Source organism: Alternaria rosae (genome assembly GCF_020736505.1).
Source record: "Alternaria rosae strain MPI-PUGE-AT-0040 chromosome Unknown BKA58scaffold_2, whole genome shotgun sequence".
NCBI lineage: Eukaryota > Fungi > Ascomycota > Dothideomycetes > Pleosporales > Pleosporaceae > Alternaria > Alternaria rosae.
In genome coordinates this window covers 4062819-4088951 of record NW_025763571.1, presented here as the reverse complement: position 1 = coordinate 4088951, position 26133 = coordinate 4062819, and the positions used below count along the sequence as shown (strand labels likewise).

The following is a 26133-nucleotide window of genomic DNA, read 5'->3' as shown; positions in this document are numbered from 1 at the left end:
CTCCACGGTCACACTCCAGTGTTCTGGACCATACTTTTTTATGAGTATCAGTGTTGATCAAGAAGATATACTCCCGGACCCGACAGCTACATGAGATGTCAAGATGTGTATCAATGTACCCAGATATGTGAAAGTGGGGCGACTGATGACATAAGAGCAAACGCCATTAACGCCGGTCGGGAGCCAGGTGGCTATCAACGGCACCTCAAGCTGGGGAGCGGGGAGCTTCTCGGCTGTGCTTCTGCCATGAAAGGCAACCGTTTCCCTATAGCCGCAAGTGCCGAGTTGTCCCTACGTGGTTTCTTCTTTGGTTTCGATCAATTTGATGATCTGATTACGCAGACTGCTTGTTCGATTTAAACTGCGTTTTCAAAAGTTGCTTTGAGCTTTGATTGCTCCCCCACAACGTCGGCATTTGACCTGCAACTATGTTCTCTCGACGCGCGCTCTCACGCCTCCCAACATTGAGTGCCCGCTCATCTGTCGCGCGCGCGGCCCCTCTTTCTACGAGAATGTCGTCGCCAGTCAGCCAAAGTAAAGTCGCCGCACGGCGGCTGCATGCCACGGCGCAGCACCTGAAGCCAGCATCGTCTGCGGCTCAGTCGTACCCCATGAACCACGAGCCGATCCAATCGCCCGCAGATACACCAAACTTCCTCGACAACAAGTTCGTGGCATCGAAAGCAACACAATGGATAGATCTGCACGACCCCGCGACCAACAACTTGGTCACACGCGTGCCGCAGAGCACAGACGAGGAGCTCAAGGCTGCGGTGGACAGCGCGGAGAAGGCGTTCAAGCCATGGAAAGAGACCAGCTTGCTTCACAGGCAGCAGATTCTGTTCAAATACACACACTTGATTCGCGAGAACTGGGACCGGTTGGCTGCTAGCATCACGCTGGAACAGGGCAAGACATTTGGAGACGCGCGTGGTGATGTGCTCCGTGGCTTGCAGGTCGCGGAAACCGCATGCGGTATCACAACGCAAATGACTGGCGAAGTCCTCGAGGTCGCCAAGGACATGGAGACACGCAGCTACAGAGAACCATTGGGTGTCGTAGCTGCCATTTGCCCGTTCAGTAAGTGCACGACTGGTGGTAAATGAGGTTTGTGCTAATATGCTACCCCAGACTTCCCCGCTATGATTCCCCTCTGGACCATCCCCATCGCTGCTGTTACCGGTAACACAGTCGTTATCAAGCCTTCGGAACGCGACCCCGGCGCCTGCATGATCCTTGCGGAGCTTGCTGAGAAGGCTGGATTCCCTGCTGGTGTAATCAACATTGTACACGGTTCAGCCAAGACGGTTGACTTCATCATCGACGAGCCCCGCATCAAGGCGATAAGCTTTGTTGGTAGCAACAAGGCTGGAGAGTACATCTATTCGCGTGCATCGGCTCAGGGCAAGCGTGTTCAGGCCAACTTGGGCGCAAAGAACCACGCTGCTGTCCTTCCCGACTGCAACAAGAACCATGCTCTGAACGCGATTGCTGGTGCTGCTTTCGGTGCTGCTGGACAGCGATGCATGGCTTTGAGCACTCTGGTCATGATCGGCGAGACCAAGGAATGGGTTCCTGAGATTGCTGAGCGCGCAAGGGAACTGTCGATGAACGGCGGCTTCGAGGAGGGCGCCGATCTTGGTCCCGTCATCAGCCCTCAGTCAAAGAAGAGGATTGAAGACCTTATTGCGAGCGCCGAGGAAGAGGGTGCGACTATCCTCCTTGACGGACGTGGTCAGAAACCTCCTTCCGACAAGTACGCCAACGGCAACTGGGTGAGTCTTGCTGATATATAAGAATGATGCCATACTAATTGTGCTGTTTAGGTCGGTCCTACCATCATCGCCAACGTCAAGCCACACATGAAGTGCTACACCGAGGAGATCTTCGGCCCAGTCCTTGTCTGCCTAAACGTCGAGACCATCGACGAGGCTATCGACATGATCAACGCCAACGAGTACGGTAACGGTACCGCCATCTTCACTCGCTCAGGTGCCACTGCCGGCAAATTCCAGCGAGAGATTGAAGCCGGCCAGGTTGGTATCAACGTGCCCATTCCCGTACCTGTAAGCTCCTCTTGGAACCAAAAGTAATGAACGAAGGCTAATATCGGCAGCTCCCCATGTTCTCCTTCACTGGTAACAAGAAGTCGGTCGCAGGCGGCGGTGCAAACACTTTCTACGGAAAGCCAGGTCTGCAGTTCTACACACAACAGAAGACAGTGACAAGTCTTTGGAGGAGTGAAGATGCGGTTGCGACGAAGGCGTCGGTCAATATGCCTACACACAGCTAGTGGGGGGGACGTGAAAAAGGAATAAGCACATGTAATGGACATGATGAGCATATAGCACTCATGAACGAATAAACGATGGCTAGCGCGCAAGGGTCATGTTCACGATGAGCAAAGTGATGCAGGTTGAAAGCCCACCCGCGGAACAGTGGAAATCTTGGCATTTTTTGGAAACGTCCGCCAAACCGCGCCGTGCCTATCGAGGCTGCTTGACGTATTCTAGGCGACGATAGTATCCACCGCCCCGCAATCCAATCCATGTTAATGATCATCCATGCCTATTGTCAAAGATGGGATTTGACACACGAAGAACAGCGGCAAAATGCAAGCTGTCCATGTTTGTCAGAGATTCTGCAAGAGTCCGGCTACGCGGCTAGGTTTTTGCTGGTGGTTGCTGGATTGAAGGGACGCCCCATCCACTAGTTCCGCATGGTGTACCATAGATAGCATTCGCGGGATGCAGGACGAAGATCGAATGTGCTGCGACAGTAGTGCAGGTGCCATGATAGCCAGATTATGCTGTGCTGCGCAATTAACAGGTGGTCGTTTTCTTGAATGTAATGGAGAGGGTGAATTGAGTTTCGTGGTGGCTGGAGATTACTGGGGTTGGCGTGGAGGTTGGGTGAGAACATAGCGTCCGCTTCCGGAAGTAAACTATTGACGCTGTCTAAATTTGCCAGCTAACGGGAGATACGAGGGGCGTTTAGGTTGAACTAGGCGGTGCAGTGAGACTTGACCCTCCATTGTCTTACAAGTGAACGGACGTTCACTGCGGAGTGGGAGTATTTTTGTAGAGTAAGGCTGGAAGACTTGCACAGCAGAGCGATAAGAGTAGATACATACCCTTGCTCGGTACTTTTGTTTCAGAATTGGTGATCTAGTTTGGCCGTGCTGTGGCTTACCCAAAGACGCGCGGTCCATTCACTCTTCTTTGCCCAGGCGCGCGGACTCGTCATCACCTAGCTAAGTACGTACACTACGACTCAGCCCAGACTTGCTCCGCCTCTTGTATCGACTCCCAATTTCTATAGCTCTACCGTCACGCATTCTTGATCCTTCATCAATTTGCTTCTGCGACATATCCCGTCTCAGTTACTACGATACGCCGCACGCTCCACTTACTCACCACGCGCCACATTACAGCTCCAGCTCCACCGAGTTACCCGGCTCGCACGACTCGTTAGACGCTCCGCAGAAAAAACTGGGTATCGCCCATCGTTGCAAGAATGGAGCAAGCGGCACAGCAGCCATCGCGCCCGCGCGGTCTCAGCTTTCATAGCAACAAGAGCAACAAGAGCCGCGAGACACCCGCGTCTCCCAAAAGCCCTACCAAGCACCAGCGCAAATACTCTGATCATTACGATCCAAACTCAAAGGCGAACCCCAACGCCGCTATGAACGAACAGCAGCCCAGTATGCCATCTTGTGCACCCTGTCTATCTAATCGTGGCTAACTTGCCCCAGTCGCCGAAGCCCTCACCAAGCCCACTCTCGCATCTCTCCGCTCGTTCAACCATACCGACGCAGCCGGTAATCCCATTGGTAAGTCACGCTGGCACCGCTCTGTACACTCGTAATCTAACCATTGCCAGCCGATCCCGATCTCTCCAACCCCACGCGCTCGCGATGGGAGCGGCCACTCGACACGATCCGCTCCTTCGAGGCTGCCATCGATGGCGAATATAGACGCCGCGCGCAGTCCATGCGCGCCGACCAGACCGACGTCATGAGCTACGCAAGCCGACGGAGCAGCTACTATGGCGGCGGCGGCGGCGGCGGCGGATACAACGACCAGAACCGCTTTTCGTCCGTCAGCGGCTACTTTCCTCAAAGACAGACGCAGCGCGACAGCTATGTCGATGGCTACGGCAATGGTGGGCCTGTAGGGGCACAGCCACAACGCATGCGATACGGCAACCGCATGCAGTCTGACCCGGGCTGGAACAACAGACAGAGCGCCCATGGTGGTGTCTACCCCATGAACGGCTACCAACAGTCGCGCGACACCGTCAACACCAATGGCTCGAATGGCAGCCACAGCGACGGCCCATACTCCAACGACCACAGCAACAGCGAGAACAGCTCCATCGAACGCGGCATGCCCGTGCAACCACCACAACAGGATATGGGTGCACAGTACGGATTCAATGGATTCGGAAGGGCCCCCATCATGGAGGAGTACGCACAGGGGCCGGGTAACTACTCACAAGGACCACCCCAACCGCCCGCTCACGGCATGCCACCACCGCCCCCGAGGCACTCCACCCAGGCTGCACCGATCAAACTCGGTGGCGGTGGACCGCCTGTTACCGAGAACACGAGACCAGCTATGCTGTCCAAGAAGAGCAGCGACGCTGGCGAGAAGCGCAAGAGCTGGTTTAAGAGACGGTTCAGCAAAGACTAAGCCACGAGCCATGATTGGGAGGAAGCTAGCGACTAGCTATAACGAACGGCGCTCCTGGGAATCCATTCGACAACGAGAGGCGCGGGCTTGCCATGATGAATGAATGAACACCTTCACCATGGGGCTCTGGAGTCCTCTGGTCGAATTACTGTTACGCGAGCCTGCGTACACAGCATGATGGCGTTACTGTGGCGTTTTAGGGATGTGGAAAGGGTATATACCGCAATTGTCACTCCTTGTAGTTTTGAAATGTGCTGCTACAGTAGAAGTTCGCTCGTTTGAGCCGGCTGGTAATGTGGTAATCATAATGGTTGATGAGTAAATTCGTGTTTGATTTTATCGTTTCGAGTGATGTGTGATTTTAGTCACTAATATGAGCAACTGTAGTTCCGCAAGAACATGTGTTTGCGTATACTTTGCACAGTCGAGCCGATCCTTCGTCTAGCATGCATCGATACCCCAGTCACCTCCACGAGCCAGCACTACAACTTCTTCTTGGACTTCTCTGCTTCTTCTCGCATCTCCTCTTGATCATCCTTGAATGCCATGATCACATACGCGATCAAGACCACGTTTGCCATGAGTGCTGCTAATCCGCCCGCCCAAGTTGCGTTGCCTAGATGGAGTCAATACCTCCCATTTCAAACTTCACATTGACTACTTACCTTGGAAGACAAAGTTGACAGTGAAGAAGTATGTGCCAATTGGCAGTGTGATCATGGCAAAGGTGAAGCTCATCAACTTCCAAATCACCGATCTGTTGCCATTGTCAGCCATTGCACTATGCCCATGATATCCACCGTCAAGGCGACTCACGATGGCACCGCTGGCGAGGTGTTGGACGGCTCGGGAGCACCCTTTCCATCATAGTCAAGAGACGACTTCTGCTCGTTTACGATTCTTCTAGTCGTCATTTTGCAGATGGAACCTGTATGTTGTGGTGTTCCGGCTCGTGAGTGCGTGACAGACCGGGCCCTCGTCCGAATTGAGGAACGTAATAGGCTCGGAATGGTCCAAGCTCAATATCTTTACGCGTAGTAAAGTGGTTTTAACGCGTTGTGTTTGGCGATGCGCGTCCCAGGGCAAACCCTTCCAAGGCTCCTTCCTGCCTACGCTCTGTGGGCATTTTAGCATACCCGTTGCTTTGTCCACTTCGCCTTTGTTAGTGCGCCTAGCTGTTGTTCTCTGCGTCTTCTCTTTGCGCTGCTCTACTTCTTCCGCGAACGAAGCGGCGAAATCGACTACTACATCCGCTACCACCACGGCATCCTTACTTTGCTCAACTCGCTGCCATAGTGCGGTCGCACAATGTACCGCCGCGATCCCATACTCTCGTCTTCTCCGCCCCCGATGGCACCGCGCGCCTCTCCGCACAGCGACGACGAGCGAGATACCTACGTCACGCAGCCTACGCAAATCCTCGGGGAGCGCTCGCCCTTCTTTGCGGCGCCGTCTGATACCACGCAGCCCACGCTGATAGTCACACCGCGCGCGTATCCAGTACAAGCCACGGCTTCTTCGTCGCAGTTACAAGTCCCGCGTTCGTCGCCCGCCCCTCAGCGCGACTCGTCGCCTGTCATGTCGCCGCCGTCGCAGTCGCAACGCTTATACGGGGGCTACAGCAATCCAATGGCACCCCCTGGCACAGGCTTCTTTCCCCCACAAGCAGTCCGCAAACCAGTCGTCGACCTTACCTCAGATGACCCACCTGTTGAGCGCGATCCAGACGAGGACGAGTCGGAGTATAGGTCTAATATACCCTTGTCCAAGATCGAGATGGCATCTATGACATCGAGGATCGAAGAGACACCACAGAAACCGACTTGGGATCTGTCGAGTTATAAATACGGCAGCGATCAATCGCGTAAACGGCCGGCAGAACGATTCGAGTCGAGTACGCCACCTAAGCGACAGAAACCTGTGCAACCGCAAGGGGGCCCTTCACGCGCTATACCTATAGATCTGACGGAGGACGGGGAGATGACCATGGAGGACATCCATGACCTGCAGACGTATTCAAAAGTCAAGCGACTACAAGCTATATACCCGAATCGCTCCGTCAAGCAACTGCATGATGCTTTGACAAAGAGAAAGGGTAACTTCAACGACGCTTCCGAGTATCTGGCGGAACAGGAGTCCGAGGATGAGCTGCTGCGGTCTCCTCCTCGCCCAGGAGTAGCCCGTACAGCATCAAATCCAGTTGTCAAGAAGACGGCACAGCGCGGTCTTAAGCAGCCTGTACAGTCGTTACAGAATAAGTACTCGAAGTTGGGCGCGACTCAGAACAGCCCAGTCACAATCGAAAGCCCTGAGAAAGAAGCACCGAAACCAAAACGTCGACTGAAGAGCGGAAAGGATCGCAAGAAAGCCGTCTTCTCGCCCTCTCCCGAACCCGCACCCGCACGACCGCAACAAAAAACAAAGAAGGAGGCGGCGATCGTTGTCTCTTCCGACGAAGACGAGGGTATTGCTGCGGATCTCATGGTCGACGACGATTCGGAAGCAGGTGGTTCGGTGGTGGAAAACAGCTTTGACGATAGTAAATTGTTGAACCTCTTCAATACTTGTACAGTGGAGGAGTTGATCGACTTGTCCAGTCACAAAGAAGAGGACATCAAGGAGATCTTCAAGCAGCGCCCATTCAAGTCGCTTGATGCTATTCGTAAGGTCCATGTGGATCTCACGCCAGCAGAGAAGGGCAAGAAGAAGGCGCGCAAGCCACGTATAACAACCGGACAACGACTCGTGGAATCTACCGAGGCGATGTGGAATGCATACAACACGATTGACTCGGTCGTTCAGCAGTGTGAGGCTCTGGGCAAGCCAATGGTTGCGGGCATGGCCAAATGGGGCATCGATATCTTTGGTGCTTCTACAGAGGACGGAGTCGAGATTACGAGTCTCGATGACGGTAGCGACACGAATTCTTCTCGCGACTCAGGTTATCATACCCCTCGGAGCCCGATTGGCAGCGATACGGAGCCCAAGAGCATACGAAAAGCGGCCACTCGTACAAAGCTTTTGACACAGCCCGCGATCATGAACGATGATATTGAACTCAAGGATTACCAGGTCGTAGGTCTTAACTGGCTGAACCTCCTGTGGAAGACTAAAACCTCGGGTATCCTGGCCGACGACATGGGTCTGGGAAAGACATGCCAGATCATTGCTTTTCTCTCACACCTCAAAGAAGAAGGCGTCGGAAAGCCTGCGCTTATCGTTGTGCCTGGATCTACACTAGAGAACTGGTGTCGTGAATTTGAGCGCTTCTCTAACACGATCAACTTCACGCCGTACTATGGATCACAGGCGGAGCGGTTCTCCCACCAGGAGAGTATTCTCCAAAATATCCGCCAGGGAACCTGCGATGTGATCATTACGACATACGACCTGACCTTCAGAAAGGACGACTCTTCGTTCTTGAGAAAGTGCAGGCCCGAGATCTGTATCTTTGACGAAGGGCATATGCTCAAGAACGCCAACACGATCCGGTACAAGAGCTTAATGAAGATTCCTACGACTTGCAGAATCTTGTTGACAGGAACGCCACTTCAGAACAGTCTTCAAGAGCTAATGTCGATTCTGGGTTTCCTTATGCCGCAGGTTTTCTATGGCGACCAGCAGGAGGAGGTTCAGGAGATGCTGCAGATTTTGTTCAAGCACAAGGCTAAGACTATGGAGAGCGACTCGCATAGCTCACTGCTTTCTGCCCAGCGTATCCAACGCGCTCGTACGATGTTGACACCGTTTATCCTCCGAAGAAAGAAGGCTCAAGTGCTCAAGCATCTACCGAAGAAAACTTCCCGCGTCGAGTATTGCAATCTTACCGATACGCAAAAGACACTTTACAACGAGCAGTTGGCCAAGCAGCGCAAGATCCTCGAAGACCGAGCAGCAGGCATACCCGTCAAGGACCATGCCAACGTTATGATGAAGCTGCGACAAGCAGCCATTCACTCCCTACTCTTCCGCCACCGGTACAACGACGATAAGATCCGGAAGATGTCAAAGGCGTGTCTTAAGGAAGACATGTTCGCCGAAAGCAGCCCAGACATCATCTACGAAGAACTCCAGCTATACCAAGACTACCAATGCCACCAGCTCGCCTCCAAGTACCGCGCGCTCAAGAAATTCGAGCTCCAAGACCAGGAATGGATGGACTCTGGCAAAGTAGCCGCGCTTCTCGCTCTGCTGAAAAAGTATAAAGAAAACGGCGACCGCGCTCTAGTCTTCTCGCAGTTTACTTCCGTCATGGACATTCTCGGCTGGGTCTTTGACGACCACGACATCAACTTCATGCGCATGGACGGCTCTACCCCGATCCAAGAACGTCAATCACTCATGGACGTCTTCTACCAAGACGAATCCATCCAACTCTTCATGATCAGCACCAAGAGCGGCGGCGCAGGTATCAACCTTGCCTGCGCGAACAAAGTCATCATCTTCGACTCGAGTTTCAACCCTCAGGATGACATCCAAGCAGAGAACCGCGCGCACCGTGTTGGTCAAACGAGGGAGGTCGAGGTCGTCAGGCTGGTCACCAAGGGCACTGTCGAAGAACAGATTTACGCGCTTGGTGTAAGCAAACTGGAACTGGATAAGATGGTTCAGGGTGAGGAGAGTGAGGAAGGTGCCAAGGCCAAGGGTAAAGGGAAGAAGAAGGATGATGCGGCCGGTGCGGCTGATAGTCTGAGTAAAGCCGAGGAGGCGGGTCTTGCGGCTGTGGAGAAGATGATGATGGCGCAGCTTAATGCGCCGGCTGCAGAGGTGGAGAGGACTGCTGAGTGTGTGGATGGTGGAGGAGATGTCAAGGAGCAGTTTTTGAATGGCTTGAAGAAGGCGGGTTTGGATGTTGCTGTTTGATCCAACTCCATCAATACATAATAGGTGGAGTGATCGAGGTATTGTTGGTACAAGTACCAGATGGCCTTGTCACCAAAGATTCATAGATGTTTTTTGTTGGTTAGACGTCGTCTTCTCGATACTGCATATGCAGTGTCAGCATCCAGCGATGGCGTTAATGAGGTAATTTACCTACACATGGGATGGTACGGCATTTGTCCAAAACTTGATTATATACTGCTATCTTGCACTTGAAACTATATACACTGTCTACTCCCCATTATCCACATGAGACCTCCTTCTTCTCTAGTCCTTCACGCTCACACCTGCTTTACTCGCATCCTTGGCAGATTGCTTCTGCGTCTTCGGTGTCTCTTCTTCTTCCTCTGAGCTCTCCTCGTCATCTTCGTCGCTGTCTTCCTCTTCGGAACTCTCCTCCGCTTCGGCGTCTTTCTTGGCTTGTGTTGCGGGTTTCTCTTTTGTAGCCAACGGTGCGGGTTTCTTGTCTTCTGCGCTGTCCTCCTCCTCCTCACTCTCTTCTTCCTCGTCGCTATCTTCCTCTTCTTCGCTGCTCTCTTCGGTTGCTGCAGTTGCTTTGGCGTCTGCCTTTGCTGGGGCCTTGGCTGCTGCCGGTTTATCGGCATCGGCCTCCTCCTCCTCCTCCTCCTTCTCAGAGCTCTCCTCTTCAGATGCCTCCTCGCTGTCTCCATCCTCCTCACCACTCTCCTCCTCATTCTCCTTATTCGTTGAGCTTATCGGTCCAGCACTAAGCGCAGGGTTCTTCGCATCATCGTGCATAGACGGAGGCGCATGTACAGGTTTCTGCAGATCGGAGAGCTTGGGGATGCCCGGTTTCGCGGCCGCTTTGGTGTCTTTTGCGCTCCTAGATTTTGTATCTTTGCTCTTTGCGTCTTTGCTGCTCGAGGGTTTCGAAGACTTTGACTTGGCAACGGGCTTTCCGAGGCCGAAGAGTCCTCCTGTTGCGGGTTTTCTCGTTGACTTTGACTTTGCATCTTTTGAGGATGTGGTGGTCTTTGCTTTGGGGTCTTTCGCCTTGGAGTCCTTTGCTTTTGCGTCTTTTACGTCCTTAGCCTTGGTGTCCTTCGCCTTGGTGTCTTTGCTCGTGCTCGGTGTAGCGGCTTTCGCGTCTTTCGCGTCTTTCGTGCTCTTTGTGTCTTTTGTCGTTGCGATCGAGGCAGCGGGCTTAGCCTCTGCTTTGGCGGTCGAAGCAGCAGCCTTTGTATCTTTGGTCGCGGTCTCGGTCGCGGTCGGTGTAGCAGGCGTCGCAAGCTTGGGCGTCTCGGGTAATGGGACAGATTTGGGCGAGAGAATGCTGCTAGGGTCTTCTTTCGTAGGGCTCTTCTTCGATGTCGCCGAGGTTGGTGTGTTTGTCTTCTCTGCCAGCAATGGGTTCGTAGTCTTGATGTTGCTTGGGGTAGGCTTCATCGACGCGGCCTTCTTCGCAGCTTCAGCCCCTAGCTCACGGAGCGCCAGATTTGTCTCTGGACTAGGTATGACGACATTGTCCTTCTTCGCAGCTGTGCTTGTGGATGAGAAGGAAGAGGTGGTCGTAGCTGGCGCAGCCATGGGAGGAGGGCCGGGTTTCGCAGGAAAGGGCGTGAAGGCTGACGTGACGCCCAGCGCTTCTCGAATCTCGTCGTACTCGTTCCATTCTTCGATCTCTGTGATGCCCTGCAAGACACACATTAGCCTCCTGCCCTAGCTACGCGCTTTCTCTTGTACCTACACCCAGGACGTATCCCTCTTTGACTATCAACGGTAGCTTCTTCCCGCTTGCTCTGCGCTGGAACAGCTTCTTTGCGAGCTCATCTGTCGCCGTGTCGACTCCCTTGAAAGGGATCTTGTTCGCTCTTAGGATTGTTTCGATCCGAGATGTGGCAGTGACAATGTGAGAGGACCCGGCGGTCAGCGAGGTAAAGAGGTATATCGTCGGGTCGTTGTCGTAGACACTTAGTTCGGCCATGACTGAGGCTCGGTCGGGGTTCGCGCGGGGTACGGTGGATAGCTGTGCTGTGCCCAAAACACACGGTGGCAAAAGAGGCAGAAAGATTACAAACGCAGGCCGGCATATATTGCGGAGGTTTTATAGAGCTCGAGACGGCGATGTGTAGCGACTGTAGTTTCATAAGTTCCTGGGTTTCATAACACCGCCCTGACAGCACGAGGGTCTAGTGGGGCGCTAGATTGGACCCTGCCCAGACCCTTCCCAGGAGACTCAAAGCCGTGCACATGTCAAATACCATTTGGGATTTTAGAGTTGAAGATATGTTTGCATTATTCATATCGAGCGAATGACATTACAGATTATTCCAAAACCAATAACTAGTGCCGTTTTTCTCGTGACTACACATTATGCAGGCGTGGGACCTTGGGAATATTTGCTAGCAAGAACTGTCATCAGGGCGTCGCTGACTTCAAACTCCTCGAGGACTGCGCCAAAACTACGTAGCGTTAGTAACTGCCCAGCTCAAATCAACCTGACGCCAACGTACCCGTAGCAGCGGACTTTGGCGAGGAGCTCCGTCTTCACGAGCTCAATGTCCTCTTTGGAAAGATCCCTGAAGCACTCGTCTTGGAGGATCTTCGCCCAGGCCATGATAGGCGTAATTTCCCCATCAAGGGGCAGACGATTGCTGAGATCGAGTAGTTTCATCAAGTCCGGCATCTTGACGTCCGGCATCTGATGTGGATACTTTTCCTCGGGACAATTCGTAATGTGCGCATCGGGAGGTGCCGTTGCCATGAGCGCGTGGCCGCTGATGTTTTCGTCGGCCTCGTTGGCGCGGACCATTAGAAACTGCATGTGGTCCATGCAGGGTCGCTCGAGCCTGTTAGACGCAATCGTCAGAACAGATCTCGTAAAGATAATGAATGACGTACGGAGGCCCAAAAGAAATGAAGAAGAAAAGACGTAAGCGCATTACTGCTGGGGCGGAGGAGAAAGATAAGGCGATCGGTCGTACGTTAAGACGAAGTCAATGCCAATCTGGTCATAGTCCATCGCATGCTGCTGATGGTGACCGGACTGCTGGGCTTGTTGTTGAAGAGTCAGGGGTTGACCGTTCATTCCATCTTGGGAGCTGGATCCGCGTGTCGGTGGCGATGTGTAACCAGTCGACGCTGAACCCGGTCCGTAGCCTGATATACTGCCAGTTGAGCTTCCATACGCGGAGCTATCAACGCGGCCCATGCCATTGCTTCCTGGGCTAGAGAGGTCGAAGGAGATGCCGTGTGCAATGAGCAACTCTCTCAGTCGTCGGTTCTCGTCTGCGAAAGCGTCTCGTTCCCTCGTCGTAGCAGCAAAGGTATCCTTGAGACGGATTACCTCCTGTTCGAGGGCTTTGATGTAGAGCTCCTTCCTCTCTCGGTGTGTTCTTGTCAACGAGTCAGTACGTGATATGGCGATGGCTTCGCTGATGTTACCTCTGCGCCTGGCGGTTCAGCTCTTGTCGTCTTGTCAAAGCAGGTTTGCTGTCCGGCTTGGGTCCTCTTCTCTTGGGTGGTTGGCCATCTTGCAGGAGTCAGCTACCAGATCGAGGCGATGTCTTGATGGACTAACCCCTTGTTGTCTTCTTGTCGGTCAGACTCTTGAAGAATCCGAATTGTGCTAGAGGACTCTTAGATTCGCTGCCTACAGATTGCCACTGCCCGGTACTCTCCATGTCCGACGCAAATCCAGGCAAGCTGCCTCTCCTGCTGCTGCTCATGCTCGCTTCAGAGAAACACTCGGAAGCCCGACGAGAAGCAGCAGGCGAGGGGTACTCGATGGCAGCGCCGGATGGAGGGTAGGTGGGCGCCATGGTCAGCGCATGCGCATTGGGCCAGGACATATAACGAGCATGCGACATGATGTTTCGATATTAGGTAAGAGATGAAGGAAACAAAAAGGAATATTATGTATGTGTGTATGATGAGCTTTGACGAGAAAGGAGAGTAGTGCAGCCATGTATATGTAGTGTGTCCAGCGCCTTGCCGGGTGAGGCACGCAAGCGTTCGCAGGGTCGTTGGCCGTTCATGCGTCGATGTCAACGGCCGGCAACCATGCGAGCCGCGGGGAATGTTGCAACGTTCATGCTAACACGAACAGAGCTTTCCAGGTTGCCATGGCGAGACTGGTCATGTCTCTGCAGCCCGTTTCTGGGAGTGGAGTAAAGACGCGAGAAGCTTCAGCAGCGGCGACCCAATGGCGGGAGCCATATGAAGGTGCCAAGAGCAAAGTGTAGGAATCGCGAAGCGGAGCCAAAACAGATACAACTTCAAAACACCGGGCGATTAAAGCACTGGAGAATGCCAAGAGAAATTCCACATACCACTGCTGTTGTCGCGATGACTGGCGCCCTCGGAGGAGGGGTCGGTTTTGATAGTAGTTGCCATGCTATAGGAGCGGCATTGGCAGCGACGCTCACTTATGGGTTAAACGGTTCTCTCCCTCGGCGCCGAAATGGCGGAGAAGCCGTCGAGTTGCAGTGAGCGATACACTAGACGCAAGTCAGTCCACAGGGCGACAATGAACCCCTGCGCACATCCGAAACGTACAAAAGTCAGGCTCGTCAGCGCGCAGAGATGACGATTAGACAGAGCCGGTGCCCGCGGTTTTGCCGTGGGGTGTTTGGGTATTTGAGCAGCGAGACTTGAGCTGTACGTCTAGGTCCTGTAGAATGCGGCCGAGGTCCTGTTCCGTACTTCCGAGTAGGGCGAGACGGCGATGATGAAGAGACGGTTGCAATGGGCGACGAGTTGCCGATGCAATTGAGACAAGCGATGGTGCCCTTGGCGTCGCAGAGTCGAATGTAGCACACGAGAGGGCACGCTGGTCTAGAAGGACGTGTCAGGGTAGCTCGACTCCTACACTTGCAGTGCGATGTTCAACGCGATTTAGTAGCCAGCCATGCACGAAATAATGCGCTACACACGAGAGATCGTCGGCGAGAACACAGCCCCAGCTAACGATTTGGAATCTGCCTGCCTCCGGGTCTGGAGGTTGCAAGATGAGGCGGTCAGTGCACAAGATCGAGCCGAACAGCTTTTGGAGCAATCACAGCCAGAGCGCGGAAGCAGCTTGCGATCCGCTGGTGTTTAGCGGCTTCATTCTGCGGCTCTGCAGCTCATCCGGTCTAGAGCTTGCAGCTGGCTTGCAGTGCAGTGGCGCCGTGCGACGCGCAACATCCCAGCTTTACAGCGCAAAAACAAAGGGTCGGCGCGCAAAATGCCCTATGGCATTGTGTCATGGGCGTTGCATGGCCAGGGCTGAGGTGGTATCAAAACCCGGCCCAGCCACTCTTTAGATCGCCCGATAAGTCTCGGGAGAACTGTGGCGGGTGCATCATCCTCTACCGTTTAACAGCTATCCACTTAGGCATGCAGTTTCCTGCTCCGTACCTAGCTATGGTCACGTTTTGCGGTATATACGATTTGCGGGGCAGCCAATCGCTACATTTCTTCACATCGACCTCTTACGACATAGCGCATCCATGGACGTATCATTAGGAAGCAATTAGAAAGCAAGGCTGGTCTCATGTCCTCCATTATACTACGTAGTCTGCTCTAGATGCCTTAGATCGGTTGAGTAATCACTGTGGCCTTCGACCAGACCTTGCAGCCGTATCGGAGTGCCTTATGGCTTGTTGTCGAGGATCTTCTCAATCTCCTCCATAAGCTCCGGTGTCAGCTTCTCGAGCAACTTGAGAGCGCCACAGTTGTCCTTGACCTGCTCGGGCTTCGTTGCGCCAAGGATAACGGTAGACACATTGGGGTTCTTGGCTGCCCAAGCAAGCGCGAGTTGGGTCGTGGTGCCTCCAAGTTTTTCAGCAATCTTAGTCAGTTCCTTGACCTTCTTGATCTTAGCCTGTCCCTCGTCGCTCTTCAATGCCTCGATTGAGTTCTTGAAGAATTCAGGGTTGGTTGCGAATCGGGAGTCAGACGGAATACCATCGTTGTACTTGCCAGTTAGCATGCCCGAAGCCTAAGTGTTGGCACGAGTTAGTATAGATTTCACATGCAGTAGATTCATTTTGAGTTCTTACCAAAGGTGACCAGATGGTCGTGCCGTACTGGTACTTCTTGTACAATGGAGCGTATTCCTTTTCGAAGCGCTCGCGGTGGAAAGCGTTGTACTGAGGCTGCTCCACGATAGGGGCGATGAGGTTGTACTTCTCAGCGATATCGCATGCCTCTTGGATCTGCTCCGCAGACCATTCGGATGTGCCCCAGTAGTATGCCAAGTTCATTTGAATTGTCTGCGTGAAGGCTTCCACGATCTCCTTCATGCCAACGCTAAACACACGTCAGTGGGTACTCGGAATGAAGAGAGCTAATGCATACTCAGGGTCGTAGCGATGAGCGAAGACAACGTCGACGTAGTCGTGGTCAAGGCGCTTTAAGGAGCTCTTCAAGCCCTCGACAATGTGCTTCTTGGATAGGCCCCTACACATTCGTTAGTTAGGTAAAAGGAGGCAACGCAGCCATCTTACCTGGTGTTTGGCTCCTTCCTCTGAGTTCCGAAGAAGACCTGTCCAGTCCTGTCAGTCTCCATTGTTGGCATGATGAGACTCAACTGATCTTACCTTTGTCGATAGGACGTACTCGTCACGCGGCCATTGCAGCTCCTTGAAAGCCTTGCCCATTTCAAGTTCGCACTCGCCGGCTGCGTATACCTCTGCAGTGTCGAAGAAGTTGATGCCATGGTTCCAAGCCTCTTGCATGCAGTCCTTCACGATGGAACCCTTCTGTGTTCCTCCATATGTCAACCAACCTCCCAAAGACAGGACCGAAACCTTCAACCCAGCGGGTCCAAGGCGACGGAACTGCATGCTATATCGACATTAGTAAATCTTCGGACGAAACAGATGTAAAATATACAAGCGTTAAATTGGGAATTGGAAGTAAACACGCATCCAGGCAGATTCTTCCATCCTAGCAATTGACGTGACTTACTCCTTAGGGTCAAACTTTGTCTCGACGGCAGGCATTTTGAATGTATATTACGATTTATTTGCTGAAGAGGAAATTTGGTTGTGTATGAGCGTAAATGAGGGGCAGGACACCTAGGCATAGAGAAGCACTTGCCCCACCGTGGACGGCAACCATAATGATGTCACGTCATGCGGGGTTAAGGCAAACTCCATAACGGCAAAAAGGTAGGAGAATTGCCGTATGCCTTGGGTAAAATGCGACTGAAAGTCTTGGGGAAGATCAGTTACAGTACAAATCAAGCGGCGCAAACATCCCGCCTTGCTTACGGTTATAACATCTGGCGTGGGTCAGGGCTCAGAGATCCGTGGACGAGCCCGTAAGCCGCAACAACCTTTCTTCCGCGCGCGACCAACCAAAACTCCCCACTCAACTCTTCATTGGTCGCCTATTATCCCAGAATTACCCTACAATTTTGTTGCGATGGAACTAGAAGCTGTTTAAACTCCTGTCCAGCGGCATTGGCAAAAGCTTGACTACGCTCGTTTCACGTTTTGAAACATCCCCGGCAGCTCGGTGGCGTAGAACCAATCACACCCAATCACAGTCGCACAACGCGCATTCACGTGCATTGTTCGTCACCTCGCCAAGGTAATGATTGGACGTCACTGCTCGTTGATCTGGGGAATACGGTAAGACGGGTTCCTGACTATTGTGCTGACGGGGCACCTCAAGGGGTACCCTTAGGCGCGCCACGGTGCGCGCCTAACGGTATATATCTTGGCCGTCACCTTCCTTTATCGCCTCTATACACTGCCTCCTCACGGTCTCTCAATCCCTCATTTAGATCACTAGCTTCTGCAGGGCCGAAGCAAACTCCATTCAACGTCACTCATTCAAGGACATTGTTCTTGCCGTTCACTTTACAGTACGACTACAACATTCAGGACTTTTCAAGAACTTCTTCACATTTAAGAACATCACCTCGCACCAGATCTGGCCTCAAATATCTCATTATATACACCTCCACACCATCGAAGACCCTCTATATTACAACAATATACCTATATACTCCACCAATCAGCCGACCAATAACATGAGTTTCAAGAATATCCTGGTCGCAAGTGCCTTTGCACTTTGCGCTTTCGCAGCACCTATTCCCGACTGCGATGACGGCGCCCCGGCAGCTCCCCCAGCAGATGTCCCAACCACCGAGGCGAGCCTGACTGCAGCCAACCTGATCGCCATCGCCCCCACCACTGCGTCCTGCGATGGTGCACCATTTGCCGACGAGTGCGCAGATGCAACAGCAGCCGCCACTGCTATCACCAAGGTCTTTGAGACCTACAAGATCACATCCAAGGGCGAGAGGGCCGCGATCGTCGCGTATGAGCTCTTTGAGAGCGGAAACTTCAAGTACAAGAGGAACCACTTTCCTGCGCCAGGTAGACCAGGTCAGGGAACACGAAGTAAGTAATGCTGCAAGACGGATTGGCTATGAGACATAAACTAACTCACATGTTTAGTGATGGCCATGCCAGATATTGTCGAAAAGTACGCAACCGCTGTTGCTGGTGCAGACGCCGTCGCAACAGCAAAGGCCACAGGAGTCGACGCCGTTCTCGACCTGGTCAACTCTGACGACGAGAAAAGCTTTGGTTCGGCGGCCTGGTACGTTACTACGTGCAGTGCGGATGTCCGAGCCGGTCTTGACGCGGCCACCATCGAGGGCTGGCACGCTTTCTTGACGAATTGTGTCAACACTTCGCTTGCTGATGAGCGTGACACTCTGTGGACTGCTACCACGCCCAACGTCCCGTGAAGTGACTGAGAATGTCACAAAACGGGGTTGGCGACAGAACGCTTATTCATGGCGCATTGGGCTTGGGTAAGCCTAATGTATCACTCTTCACTAAGGGTGGAGTTCTCAGATGTAACGACTTACTACGAATTTCCTATACAATTATACCAACTTCATCGTCATCATGTGTGCACGGTGTATGTGTAAAGGCTAGGTAACATCTCTGCATTCGCACGATACTTCCCTGAAAGTAAATATTGTAAATACTGATCAATTAACGTGAACAGATGTGAAGATACCAGGCTGTTTACATGATGAGTTTATCTGATATTGAATACATTATACTAAAGCAGTCTAGCCACTAACGAGAAGCAGCCGATACATTGCGTTGGCCAAAGAGAAAGGAGAATAATACAAGAGCGCTATTATGCTTTGACATATACATGCAGACATTGTCATCAAGCCCCCCTGGCAAGGAATGTATACCGTCGTGCACCTCAAATCGGCGAAACCTCACCCCAAGCCCCCATCTTCCCTCGCCATAAGCTCTCCACACTCAGGACATGTACATCTGTCCAGTCCATGCATACCCGCACACTGCCTGACCCACGCTTGCAAGCACCCAACGCAAGTCGCAGGCTCGTGCCAGCAATTGGTTGTAATCCTGCGCTCACTAAAGTCGAATACTGGTCTTGATGTCTTGCAGAGAATGCACGTGCGTTCAATGGCTGGTGTGTTGCGGCGGGAACTAGGGGTCATCGCCCGAGGACTAAGAGAAGCGTCGAAGGCGGGGCGCTGGTATGGTTGGGGAGCGGTGCAGGTAATGTTCGGGGACGGAAGGGCGACTATGCTGCTACGTTGGGATTGCATCGACACGGGGCGTGCTTGGGATTGCCACGAAACTGGACGTCCTTGGGATTGCATCGATACGGGACGTACTTGCCGTAAGTTTTCGTTGGATAGCTGTGAGGGTAGTGTAGTTGGTGATAGCGAGTTACCGCTGCTGCGGCGTCGCTCTGCGGAAGCGGCGGGGCTTGGTGGGGCGTCGGCCCATGGCGCGAAGGGTGCTGGGAGGGGTGCTTCGAGTTGTGCAGATTTGACGTTCATGTCAAAGGGCGAGTAGGTCGGTGTCGGGATGAGGTCGACCGCCGACAGACGTTTGGATGCTGCTGGGTCTTGATTGGCTTCGGCTTCGTAGACCTGCAGGTTTTCCTGCGTCAAGTTCATTCTCCGTAGGTCTTCAACAACTGTCGCAAACTTTGGTTGCTCATGCTGAGCTGAAGAGTCTCTTCTTCTAGCGCCAAAGTTCTTCAACGCTTGTGGTATGGTTGACCATCTATGCTTGATCTTCTTCTCTGGCTTGTTTTTCTCTTCCGATGTCGCGAAAGCATCCAGTGTGGAGTGTATTGGCGTCGCTGGCGTAGCAGCAAATACTGGTGGGGGTGAAAACGCAAGTCTTGAGGATGTTACAGGCGTAGGTGGACCGACTTCGTCATCCCCGTACTGCTGGTAAACCATATCGTTCTCGATATTCTCTCCTGCAACAGCTTTGGGTGCACACCCTGACACGGGACGCGAGTGGTTCTGTGGGTAGCTGTTGTTCCGTAGGCCTCGCGAAGAGGCAATCTTAGTGCCGGAGCGATTTCGTTGATGGTAGGTTGCGAAGGATGTAGGTCGTGGCCGCGACTGCATTGGTGGGCTGTCGAGTGCAGTGAAGCTTTGAGGATGATATGAGATGGGTCGTTGGTTCTGTGAACCATTCGCATCGTTCATCGGCGGATATGTCCACTGCGTAGAATTTACCTGTGGCCTCTCACATTCACAACTGCCTCGGGAAGAAATGCTGCTCCTTGACTTGTCCGGGCTGTCAAGATACGATGATACAGGTCGTTGACCTGGTGTATTAGGGCTCATGGTGGCTGGCGAAGCGATCCATTCTGGCGATAGCAGGTGTTGCGCGTTGTATGATGTGGGTCGTGTGAGCGGTAGCGGTCGTCGCTTAACGGGGGATGTGTTGAATTTCGTGCTTGGTTCCGTCTCCGGGAGCTTGCTCAATGTCTCTTCAGGATTGAAAGAGGATGCTGGGCGGTTTGGATTCGTCCATTTGTCCAACAGGTCGGAGTCGCTGTCCTCCTTTGGCTTCTCCTCGATTGGTTTGTCCTCAATCACCACCTCCTCGATGACGACCTCCGTCTTCTGCTCTTTGATCACCTCCCGAGGCTCATCCTTTTCTTCTTCAACATCGGAAACCCCCAAATGCTCGTACATCGGTCGTTCCAACCATCGTGTTGTTACCGACTTTTCGCGTTGCAAGTTTCTCAGCGCTTCCTCAGAATCTGCGATCAAGCCAAGCATGCGTTGCGCCTTTGCAGAATCCCTCTTAATCGGCCGAGGATGCCTCAGAAGTGGATGTACGTCATCTTGAACATGACTCTGCGCCACAGCCGCCATAGTTGTGAAGCCGTTCAGCCGAAACGAGGGAGGCCTGAAGAAATACCAACGACAGCGAACGTGGTTGGGGGGAACGAAACGGTGGGCACGAGCAACACAATAAAACAAGAGGCAGGATCAACCCCTCGTAACAGCGTGGGACAGCGTCCCTCCATATCAGCAACATGCCGCGACCCTACCACTACCACGGACCCCGGCACGGTACGACTTTACTGTGTGGCTGGCAGCAGCACAGAACCGACCTGTCCGTTTCAAGCCCTTGCGCAGAAAGCCCGGAGCTGCGTAAATCACCGTTAGCTTGGCTCGCGCAACACTGCGCCTTCGATTATTCGTTGCTAGGGCCCGTATTGCGAGGCCTGCAGTCAGAGTAGTTCGGCGGTTTTGAGTGGTCCCCGCTGCGTGAGACATATTTTTAGAACCAGTAGTAGGGCTTGGTGGGCATGGCTACGGATAACCCACACGATGCCGACGCTTGTAGCCATTGACAAAATCTCCTGCCATGACTGTAACTGCGTCGACATGAGGCTGCGAAATATCATGATGACGACGCATGGTTCGCGCTGGCGGTGTGAGCATCGGGTGATGGCTGGCGCAATCTCAGGTAACGAAAAAGATCAGCATGCCACATAATCGACTGACGAACAGTGCCCGCTGTCGTGCCTGTGCTTCAATTTAGTTTCTGGAGTGGGTCTGTCGCCTCTGGTGCTAAAGACATGGGAGACCTAGAGCTCCTCGGCTTCTTGGGATCTATTTTGCTGACGAGTAGCCACTTGGTGTGCCACCTATCGTATAGAGACGCGCATGCAGGCCAGGCGCCACCAGGGCGACAGAACTCAAGCCGGATCAGTCCAGGCCTATCTCGCGGCTTCGAAGATCATGCAGTACACATGTATGATGTTCGGGACGATCAGAAGAAGCAATGTGTCGGGCCCGCATTCTTGCAGGCTCTTGCATCTGTCGCCGTTAAGTAAGCTAGAACTTTACTCTGAGTTGAACCCAAGGACCATGCACACGAAACTGGCGTGAATGGACGGACAAAGCTGTATGACCTGCGTTCGCCCGTTGGTAGATGGCTGTGCCGCATTTCGATATATTGCGAGGCGGGCTAGGGTACCAAGTGAAGTCACATGAGAAGAGAGACTACGCCGCTGGGCTTGGGTGTGGCGGGCAACGATGAAGTCATGTCTGTGAGCCTTGCAGCGACGTGATGCAGCCTGGCGACCTTTTGCACGCCTGTGTTGAGACTCCAAGCCATTGGTTTCAAGAGGAAGGGGATGGGTGACTAAGCCGCTCGCGCTAGTGCTAATGCGGCCGCTCTGCCAAGCCCTGGATCGCGAAACTTTGGAGAAGCTCACAGGCTGCCGTCGCCTCAATCACCCCAACCCCAATCCACCCGTTACCACCTGCTGCAAACATGGCCGGACCGCGCGCAGGAAACTCGAGGGCCAACGGCGCCGCCAACGGGGACACGTCCAACAACAAGCAATCGCTCAACGAGCCCCTCGACAAGGAGCTCTACGGCGGAAACAATGGCGACTACGTCAGTTCCATCGCCGTTGCCGACGACGACGCCGACATGGACGACGTGCAATTGAACGGCCGGAGCCTTGTGGGCCAATACACGGCATCCAAGGAGATGATGAACGAGTTTGCGCATGGTGATGCCGGAGAGGCGGATATTCTCGACAGTCGCGAGAAGCAGGCTCAGATCGCATCACGCGAAACCGACTACCAACGACGACGATTCGACCGCGCGCTTTCCCCATCACGAGCGGATCCATTCGCGAAGGACGGCGAAGATGGCGGCCAGTCGTACAAGGACGTGATGAAGCAACGCGAGTTTGAGCGCGAAGAGGCGCGTGTGAAGAAGCTCATCGAGGAAAGGGAGAGGGAGGGGGGCAACGAGGTCCTTGATCACAAGCCTACGCTCCAGGACGACGGATCTGCCCCTGTCGATGGCGACAAGACCCCACCTATGAAGAAGACTCGCAAGAGGAGACGCTGGGATGAGAGCGGCGACGGCGAAACGCCTGCAATTAAAGAAGAGGCCGAGGAGACCACGGTAGAGGGCGAGCCCAAGAAGCGGTCGCGATGGTCACCGGCACCCGAGGAAGAAAAGGCAGAAGACAAGGCAGCGGAGGCTGCTCAACCGACTCGATCGCGTTGGGATACCACAGCTGTAGCCCCTGCCAGCGCCGCAACACCTGCCCCCGCCACCAATGGCGCCCGCCCAGTGGCGCAGACGTTCGCATTTGGCACCGACATCTCCAACCGCAACGCTCCCTTATCCGATGAGCAGCTCGACATGATGCTGCCTGGTGAGGCTGAAGGCTATAAGGTCCTTGAGGCACCTCCTGGGTACGAGCCAGTGCGGCGACCAGTGGGCATGCCAGCACTTCCCACGGGATACCAAGGCTTCTTGCTTCCGGAAGCAGACAACAGCTTGGCTGCCATGGGCAAGCAGCTGCCCACAGAGATCCCTGGTGTTGGTGATCTTCAATTCTTCAAGAACGAGGACATGAAATACTTTGGAAAGCTCACAGACGGTGCAGACGAGAACGACATGACCGTCGAGGAACTCAAGGAGCGCAAAATCATGCGACTTTTGCTCAAGGTCAAGAACGGAACACCGCCCATGCGAAAGACTGCGCTTCGACAACTTACCGACAACGCCCGGCAGTTCGGTGCTGGCGCCCTCTTCAACCAGATCTTGCCTCTCCTCATGGAGCGCACATTGGAGGACCAGGAGCGGCATTTGCTCGTCAAAGTCATCGACCGTGTCCTCTACAAGCTCGACGACCTTGTCCGACCCTACGTCCATAAGATCCTCGTCGTCATTGAGCCTCTCCTTATCGACCAGGACTACTACGCTCGTGTCGAAGGTCGAGAGATTATTTCTAACCTTGCAAAGGCCGCTGGTCTCGCACACATGATCAGTACGATGCGTCCCGATTTAGACCACCAAGACGAATACGTCCGAAACACCACCGCTCGAGCCTTCGCCGTCGTCGCATCTGCCCTCGGTATCCCCGCCCTCCTTCCCTTCCTCCGCGCTGTGTGTCGATCCAAGAAGTCGTGGCACGCACGTCATACTGGTGTGAAGATTGTTCAACAGATTCCTATCCTTATGGGTTGTGCTATTCTTCCTCACCTCAAGGGACTTGTCGAGTGTATCGGCGACAACCTGAATGACGAACAGCCAAAGGTCCGCATGGTCACAGCTCTTGCACTTGCAGCTTTAGCTGAAGCCGCGAGCCCGTACGGTATCGAGTCGTTCGATGATATCTTGAACCCTCTCTGGACCGGAGCCCGTCGCCAACGTGGTAAGGCTCTTGCATCTTTCCTGAAGGCGGTCGGTTATGTCATCCCGCTCATGGACGAGGAGTACTCCAACTACTATACCAGTCAGATTATGGAGATTGTCATTCGCGAGTTCCAATCACCCGATGAAGAGATGAAGAAGGTCGTACTCAAGGTCGTTTCTCAGTGCTCGAACACTGCAGGTGTAACTCCAGTCTACCTCAAGGACAACGTTCTGCCTGAGTTCTTCAAGCACTTCTGGGTACGCCGCATGGCTCTTGACAAGCGCAATTACCGACAGGTGGTAGACACAACTGTGGACTTGGCGCAGAAGGCTGGTGTTGCTGAGATCGTCGGCAGAATTGTTAACAACATGAAGGACGAGAACGAAGCATACCGCAAGATGACTGTCGAGACTGTCGACAAGGTTATCAGCACACTAGGAGCGCACGACGTCGACCAGCGTTTGGAAGAACAGCTAATCGACGGTGTGCTTGTCGCTTTCCAGGACCAGACTGTCGAGGACCCCATTGTCATCGACGGTTTTGCTACGGTCGTCAACGCACTGGGCGAGCGTACCAAGACCTATCTCCCCCAGATCGTCGCAACAGTTCTGGCCAGGCTCAACAACAAATCCGCAACAGTTCGTCAGCAAGCAGCAGATCTCATCTCGCGAATCACCTTCGTAATGCAGAAGTGCGACGAGGACCCACAGCTCATCAAGCTTGCGCAGGCGTTGTATGAATACCTTGGTGAGGAGTACCCTGAGGTTCTTGGTTCCATCCTTGGTGCTCTTCGTGCTATCGTCACAGTCGTCGGTCTCCACGCTATGCAACCGCCTATCAAAGATCTGTTGCCCCGCCTCACCCCCATCCTTCGTAACCGACACGAAAAGGTACAAGAGAACACTATCGATTTGGTAGGACGTATTGCTGATCGAGGTGCAAACTACGTCAACCCTCGTGAGTGGATGCGTATTTGCTTCGAACTCCTGGACATGCTCAAGGCTCATAAGAAGGGTATTCGTCGTGCTGCCAACAATACCTTCGGTTATATCGCCAAAGCTATCGGTCCTCAGGATGTGTTGGCCACTTTGCTCGGTAACCTTCGAGTTCAGGAGCGTCAGTCCCGTGTCTGTACTGCCGTCGCCATCGGTATCGTCGCCGAAACCTGTGCGCCCTTCACTGTCCTACCAGCTCTCATGAACGAGTACCGCGTACCGGAGCTCAACGTACAGAACGGTGTACTCAAGTCATTGTCCTTCATGTTTGAGTACATTGGCGAGATGGCGAAGGACTATGTCTATGCTATCACACCACTTCTGGAAGATGCCCTCATCGACCGAGACCAAGTGCATCGCCAGACTGCCGCTTCGGTCGTCAAGCACGTTGCTCTTGGCTGTGTCGGTCTCGACTGCGAAGATGCGATGATCCACTTGCTCAACCTCCTTTGGCCAAACTTGTTCGAAACCAGTCCTCACGTTATCGACCGTATCATCGAGGCTATCGAAGGTGTCCGCAACGCCATCGGTACCCCGCTTGTCATGAACTACGTCTGGGCTGGTCTGTTCCACCCAGCACGGAAAGTGCGAAACCCCTACTGGCGCATCTACAACGATGCCTACGTTCAGAACGCCGACGCCATGGTCCCAGCTTACCCAACTTTCGAGGAGGACGAGGTCAGGAGACATGAGCTGGACATTTTTATCTAAACGTAAGATACCCAGTACCTTTCTTTGCTTTCTTCCCTGGGGCTACTCCACTGGGGATTTGTTGCACTTTTTTGCTTTCAGCGAACTGGGAATTTGTTATAGTTTGAGCAGTGGTAGGCCAACCTCATCAGGGTCCTGGCTTGTCTGGCTTATCATGTACATCACAGTAGGGATTGGATTGGAGTATGCGGCGTCACAGTACGCTAAGATCAAAGAGGAGCGTGAGTCGCCATTACCAGGCCACTTCAGTTTAGGACCTCTTATGGTAACAAAAAGATAATCTGCAACCACTTTACACGCTGATCACCTTTAGGTTTCTGTGAAGTCATCTCATCTACCCCAGCCCTTGATCTTTGTCAGAAGGTAAGTCGGTGCTTGTCGCTGTCCTGTATGCTGAACCATCG

At 53.4% G+C, this 26133-nt stretch overlaps 10 protein-coding genes across 10 annotated transcripts; 5 read left to right on the top strand and 5 right to left on the bottom strand.

Annotated features, from left to right (window-relative positions):
• Positions 1–512: 512 nt before the first annotated feature.
• BKA58DRAFT_307838 (Aldehyde/histidinol dehydrogenase) lies at positions 513–2293 on the top strand (the record flags this gene model as incomplete). The annotated part of the gene is made up of 4 exons (XM_046167179.1): positions 513–1080; positions 1132–1775; positions 1827–2066; positions 2117–2293. 4 exons carry the CDS (start codon positions 513–515, stop codon positions 2291–2293), a joined length of 1629 nt encoding a protein of 542 aa, XP_046029812.1.
• Positions 2294–3516: 1223 nt separating this feature from the next.
• Positions 3517–4694, top strand: BKA58DRAFT_309889 (uncharacterized protein; the record flags this gene model as incomplete). The annotated part of the gene is made up of 3 exons (XM_046167270.1): positions 3517–3703; positions 3755–3832; positions 3883–4694. 3 exons carry the CDS (start codon positions 3517–3519, stop codon positions 4692–4694), a joined length of 1077 nt encoding a protein of 358 aa, XP_046029811.1.
• A 311-nt stretch (positions 4695–5005) lies between these two features.
• On the bottom strand, positions 5006–5762 carry BKA58DRAFT_466588 (vacuolar ATPase assembly integral membrane protein VMA21). The gene is made up of 3 exons (XM_046175019.1): positions 5511–5762; positions 5360–5451; positions 5006–5310 (listed from the first exon to the last, which is right to left on the bottom strand). The coding sequence occupies exons 1-3, from the start codon at positions 5606–5608 to the stop codon at positions 5177–5179; spliced, it is 324 nt and encodes a 107-aa protein (XP_046029810.1). The 5' UTR covers positions 5609–5762; the 3' UTR covers positions 5006–5176.
• A 2-nt stretch (positions 5763–5764) lies between these two features.
• Positions 5765–9752, top strand: BKA58DRAFT_378353 (SNF2 family N-terminal domain-containing protein). The gene has a single exon (XM_046169693.1). The coding sequence runs from the start codon at positions 6003–6005 to the stop codon at positions 9555–9557; it is 3555 nt and encodes a 1184-aa protein (XP_046029809.1). The 5' UTR covers positions 5765–6002; the 3' UTR covers positions 9558–9752.
• BKA58DRAFT_378351 (uncharacterized protein) lies at positions 9753–11700 on the bottom strand. Its single transcript, XM_046169692.1, has 2 exons — positions 11284–11700; positions 9753–11228 (listed from the first exon to the last, which is right to left on the bottom strand). Exons 1-2 carry the CDS (start codon positions 11518–11520, stop codon positions 9843–9845), a joined length of 1623 nt encoding a protein of 540 aa, XP_046029808.1. The 5' UTR covers positions 11521–11700; the 3' UTR covers positions 9753–9842.
• Positions 11701–11907: 207 nt separating this feature from the next.
• BKA58DRAFT_436664 (uncharacterized protein) lies at positions 11908–13357 on the bottom strand (the record flags this gene model as incomplete). The annotated part of the gene is made up of 5 exons (XM_046173427.1): positions 11908–11998; positions 12050–12385; positions 12521–12931; positions 12981–13068; positions 13117–13357. 5 exons carry the CDS (start codon positions 13355–13357, stop codon positions 11908–11910), a joined length of 1167 nt encoding a protein of 388 aa, XP_046029807.1.
• Positions 13358–15061: 1704 nt separating this feature from the next.
• BKA58DRAFT_378336 (voltage-gated potassium channel subunit beta-1 channel subunit beta-1) lies at positions 15062–16892 on the bottom strand. The gene is made up of 6 exons (XM_046169691.1): positions 16491–16892; positions 16121–16367; positions 16028–16065; positions 15879–15980; positions 15581–15830; positions 15062–15519 (listed from the first exon to the last, which is right to left on the bottom strand). The coding sequence occupies exons 1-6, from the start codon at positions 16523–16525 to the stop codon at positions 15172–15174; spliced, it is 1020 nt and encodes a 339-aa protein (XP_046029806.1). The 5' UTR covers positions 16526–16892; the 3' UTR covers positions 15062–15171.
• Positions 16893–17562: 670 nt separating this feature from the next.
• On the top strand, positions 17563–18288 carry BKA58DRAFT_409324 (uncharacterized protein; the record flags this gene model as incomplete). The annotated part of the gene is made up of 2 exons (XM_046172143.1): positions 17563–17935; positions 17993–18288. 2 exons carry the CDS (start codon positions 17563–17565, stop codon positions 18286–18288), a joined length of 669 nt encoding a protein of 222 aa, XP_046029805.1.
• A 246-nt stretch (positions 18289–18534) lies between these two features.
• Positions 18535–20954, bottom strand: BKA58DRAFT_107352 (uncharacterized protein). The gene has a single exon (XM_046163860.1). The coding sequence runs from the start codon at positions 20716–20718 to the stop codon at positions 18781–18783; it is 1938 nt and encodes a 645-aa protein (XP_046029804.1). The 5' UTR covers positions 20719–20954; the 3' UTR covers positions 18535–18780.
• Positions 20955–21930: 976 nt separating this feature from the next.
• BKA58DRAFT_107255 (splicing factor 3B subunit 1) lies at positions 21931–25924 on the top strand. The gene has a single exon (XM_046163859.1). It carries the CDS (start codon positions 22133–22135, stop codon positions 25727–25729), a length of 3597 nt encoding a protein of 1198 aa, XP_046029803.1. The 5' UTR covers positions 21931–22132; the 3' UTR covers positions 25730–25924.
• The last annotated feature ends 209 nt before the right edge of the window (positions 25925–26133 follow it).

Excerpts from the sequence above, each read along its gene's own strand:
- BKA58DRAFT_466588 (XM_046175019.1), bottom strand. The coding sequence starts at position 5,608 with ATGACGACTAGAAGAATCGTAAACGAGCAGAAGTCGTCTCTTGACTAT. Across the intron at positions 5,452-5,510 it reads ACCTCGCCAGCGGTGCCATC|ATCGGTGATTTGGAAGTTGA; the intron begins GTGAGTCGCCTT and ends CAATGGCAACAG. Across the intron at positions 5,311-5,359 it reads TGTCAACTTTGTCTTCCAAG|GCAACGCAACTTGGGCGGGC; the intron begins GTAAGTAGTCAA and ends GACTCCATCTAG.
- BKA58DRAFT_378353 (XM_046169693.1), top strand. The coding sequence starts at position 6,003 with ATGTACCGCCGCGATCCCATACTCTCGTCTTCTCCGCCCCCGATGGCA.
- BKA58DRAFT_378351 (XM_046169692.1), bottom strand. The coding sequence starts at position 11,520 with ATGGCCGAACTAAGTGTCTACGACAACGACCCGACGATATACCTCTTT. Across the intron at positions 11,229-11,283 it reads AAGAGGGATACGTCCTGGGT|GGCATCACAGAGATCGAAGA; the intron begins GTAGGTACAAGA and ends TGTGTCTTGCAG.
- BKA58DRAFT_378336 (XM_046169691.1), bottom strand. The coding sequence starts at position 16,525 with ATGCCTGCCGTCGAGACAAAGTTTGACCCTAAGGA. Across the intron at positions 16,066-16,120 it reads AGTACGTCCTATCGACAAAG|GTCTTCTTCGGAACTCAGAG; the intron begins GTAAGATCAGTT and ends AGGACTGGACAG. Across the intron at positions 15,831-15,878 it reads GCTCATCGCTACGACCCTGA|CGTTGGCATGAAGGAGATCG; the intron begins GTATGCATTAGC and ends ACGTGTGTTTAG.
- BKA58DRAFT_107352 (XM_046163860.1), bottom strand. The coding sequence starts at position 20,718 with ATGGCGGCTGTGGCGCAGAGTCATGTTCAAGATGACGTACATCCACTT.
- BKA58DRAFT_107255 (XM_046163859.1), top strand. The coding sequence starts at position 22,133 with ATGGCCGGACCGCGCGCAGGAAACTCGAGGGCCAACGGCGCCGCCAAC.